The sequence below is a fragment of the Antrostomus carolinensis genome, unplaced genomic scaffold, assembly GCF_000700745.2.
Source record: "Antrostomus carolinensis isolate BGI_N321 unplaced genomic scaffold, ASM70074v2 scaffold28291, whole genome shotgun sequence".
NCBI lineage: Eukaryota > Metazoa > Chordata > Aves > Caprimulgiformes > Caprimulgidae > Antrostomus > Antrostomus carolinensis.
The window spans coordinates 1-3,668 of NW_010295442.1; the positions used below are offsets into that span (position 1 = coordinate 1).

Sequence of the window (3,668 nt, forward strand, 5' to 3'; positions counted from 1 at the left end):
AACCCAAACCATCCTGTGATTCTATGATATGCCATTTCCACTTCCTTGGTCCATAAGTAGCTATCTGAAGAATCTAAATTTCAACCCTGGGGCTGAGAATCGAGGGTGATGTGAAAACATGACTGATGTGTCTCACGTGGCCAAGGGCTGTGGCACACGGCTGATGCAGCGTGGGATGCAAGCTCTGACTGACTTCCTGCAGGATTTAGTCATGGTAGTTTAGAGTGGTACCTGTGGACCAAGCCTAGACCTTCCTTCTGCTAAAGCTTACAAGAATCAAGTACAGAAGATTTAGAGATAGCAGTTTGAATGTTGACATGTAATTTAGATTTAACTAATGATGTTTAAGTCCCTGCAGCCCACGGAGGCCTCACCTTGATGTGAATTAGACTGTGTTAGAGTTGGGAGATAGAGTAATGAGAAAAACATCAAAGGCAAGAGATGAGTTTGGGTGTCTGCAGAGAGGATTAGGAAAACAAGGTTGGCTAAAGGGAGCCAAGTGAGTGTCTGTGCTTGGCTTGGGTAGAAAGGGATGGCTTCTGTTGGTGAAAGGCTACTGAAGATGATCTCTGCTCTGAGAAGGGGTTCCTTGGCTCAGCTTTGACCCACGCAGGGATTCCCATCTACAGGTGCTGTGGTCGCCCTGTAGAGAGCCTACCTCAGCTTGGGGTTGGGAGGGAGTCCTTTCCTGCTGGGCAGGTTATCTGCTGCTGATTTAGTGATTTAGAAGATAAAGCTGCTTCCTTTTTGTTTTGTTTTGTTTTTATCCATCAGCTTGCTATGACTGTACTGTATCTTCCACTCCATACTTGATATCATCTTAAGTACACAATAGGATGAGCAAAAACATCCTTTGTGAAACCTCTGGGCTTGATAATGGAAAACAGAGGCCAGTCTCCTCCAGTCCTCGGCTGCTTTTGTTCTCTTGCATTTCCCTAACAGGAGGAATTCTCTTAAGATGTCCCTGTTGGTTAGGAGCCTCTGGCCCCCATGCAAGGTGACCAGGAGAGGTCACTCAGACCAAAGCAGAGACCTGTTCCTAGTTCTGCAGGTGGCTTTTGTGAGCAGGAGTGAAGGAAGGAAGGGACCTTCACAGCCTGTCCACTTCCACCCAGCTCTCTCCACTTGCAGACAAACATTGAACTATCACCAGCTTACCTAGAAGTGCTCTCAGAAGCAGTCAGCTCAGCTCATGGGTGACTCTTCAACTGATTTAATTCTGTTTAAAACAGGCAGCCTCCAGTTTTTGCTTTTCCTTGTAAACCTGGCTCATGTTTTAAACCAACTGACAAAGGTCTGCAGGGGTTCTGTGTTTGTTGGGCTTTGAGTGTGGTTAAAACATGCCTCTCTTGACTCTTGAGCAGTTTGCAGGTAGTGAAAGGGCTGTGATTACTGTAAAACTTGCATCTCCCTGGTTAGAGTTGTGTTTCACAGTTTAGCTTGGGAAGATGGGAGAAGTTGAACCAGAACTTTACCCTCATATCTTTGGGTTTGTTTTTCCCTCTCTCAGATACGTGGTCAGAGAAGAAATGGGGCCCCAACGTTACAGAATTCCAGCAGAGATTTGATGAAGTCATCACCAGAGGGGAAGGTCCCAGAAGACTCAAGAACCTGTATTTTCTCTACCTGATAGAGCTACGGGCCCTCTCCAAAGTGCTGCCGTTCTTTGAGCGCCCAGGTTTCCAGCTCTACACGGGGAATAATCATCACGATGAGGAAATGAAAACCCAGTTGCTGGAAATTCTCCATCTGGCCAAGTAATTATGTTTGGTACCTGGGGAGAATGGCTCTTTCAACCCTGGCATCTCTGAGCGTGCTTAACCTTTCGCTTAAAGCTCCTAGAAAGGCAGGTTCTGAGTTCTTTCTTGTAGTGGGATAGTGTGATTTGTACAGGAGGGTGATATTACTGGGAGTATGTTGGTATCACAGACTGGTTTGGGTTGGAAGGGACCTTAAAGCTCATCCAGTTCCAACCCCCCTGCCAGCAGCAGGGACACCTTCCACTAGACCAGGTTGCTCAAAGCCTCATCCAGCCTGGCCTTCAACACTTCCAGGGAGGGGGCATCTACAACTTCCTTGGACAACCTGTTCCAGTGTCTGACCACCCTCACAGTGAAGAACTTCTTCCTAATATCTAATCTGAACCTCCCCTCTTTCAGCTTAAACCCATTTCCCCTTGTTCTGTCACTCCCTGCCCTTGGCCAAAGTCCCTCCCCAGCCTTCCTGGAGCCCCTTCAGGTACTGGGAGGCCACTATAAGATCTCCCCAGAGCCTTCTCTTCTCCAGGCTGAACAGCCCAAACTCCATCAGCCTGTCCTCACAGCAGAGCTGCTCCAGCCCTCGCATCATCCTCGTGGCCTCCTCTGGACTTGTTCCAGCTGCTCCAGGTCTCTCTTGTGATGGGGGCTCCAGAACTGGACACAATACAGATACTGGATGTATCTGTATTCAAACTGCAAACCAGAGTAATTAGGCCCAGGGTTTAATAGTCTAGGTTGACTTTTTGAGTTAGCAGAATTAAATTTAGTAACTGCCTATGTGTCAGCCCTGAAACTGGCTACCTGTTTGACTCACCTCTGGAATACCAGCCCTGGTTTTGTTGTTTTTAACTAGAAAAAAAAATCCTAAACATGTTGGTAACAGAGGTTTAGGCTTTTGGACAGAGTTTGGAATAAGAGGAATGGAAGGTACTGGAACCAGATGGAAATGAGTGTCTTCTAATGTTATCAGTGTTTGGATTTATCTTGTCACAGTCCTGTGCTTTTGGTGTTTGTGTCTGTTAGAAAAAGAACTACAATTGCTTAGAAACCATAGAGCAGTTGCTGAAAATGTCTCCAAGGCGAGATGCAAGCTAGAATGGAAAGTCTCCAAGGGATTTTTGAAACAAACAGCTTGACTTAAAATACATCTAGAGATGTCCAGTTTCTAACACCTCTCACTTTCGTTCGCACACTTAACCAGATGTTTCTGGGGATCTGGATTTCAGCCACACAAACAAGCTGTGCAGAACTAAAACTCTTTTTCATTCTGTTTCAGGTCTTTCCCGCTGCATTTTGATGAAAACTCATTCTTTGCAGGGAATAAAAAGGAAGCAGCTAAACTAAAGGTAATTGTCCAACCCTTCCTACCTAAAGGGTATTTCCAGGTGTGTGTCTGGGGTAACATTAGATCTGAAAGGGGCTCCAGTATGTGCAAGGTACTGGGTCAGGAATTGCCAATTCATTTTGCTTGGAGTGGTTTGGATTGTTGTGGGTAACCACGGGCTGCCTGAAGGAGAGGGGTGAATTGCTGCTGGGGACCCCACTTCAGGACACATTTCCCTAATTCACTCACACTGAATTTAGCCTGAAGTCCAGAATTAATACATTATTGGATTTGGATTAATACATGGAAGAAGTGATAATTAGTGCATAACCACGATCAACTTGAATGTCTCTTTCCCCAGGAGGAATTTAGGCTTCACTTTAAGAATATTTCCAAGATAATGGATTGTGTTGGCTGCTTCAAATGTCGCCTGTGGGGGAAGTTACAGGTAAGCTTTGTCAGCAGCTGGGGATGTGTCTGGAAGCACCTCATCTGATGGACTCTGGTGAGCAGATGTGGTTCTTAGATACTGGTCAGCTCCTAGATAGAGATCAGGGCTGCTGGAGTCGTTTCCTACCCCAGTC

At 46.1% G+C, this 3,668-nt stretch overlaps 1 protein-coding gene across 1 annotated transcript in view; it reads left to right on the forward strand.

The window, feature by feature from the left end:
- Window positions 1-1,510: 1,510 nt before the first annotated feature.
- LOC104532720 (ERO1-like protein alpha) overlaps window positions 1,511-3,668 on the forward strand; it is a gene marked incomplete at its 5' end in the record, with an annotated part of 4,311 nt that continues 2,153 nt past the window's right edge. The window contains 3 exons of the mRNA XM_010177991.2: window positions 1,511-1,757; window positions 3,037-3,106; window positions 3,446-3,532. Coding sequence (XP_010176293.2) covers window positions 1,511-1,757; window positions 3,037-3,106; window positions 3,446-3,532 — 404 coding nt within the window. The remainder of the gene's footprint in view (window positions 1,758-3,036; window positions 3,107-3,445; window positions 3,533-3,668) is intronic.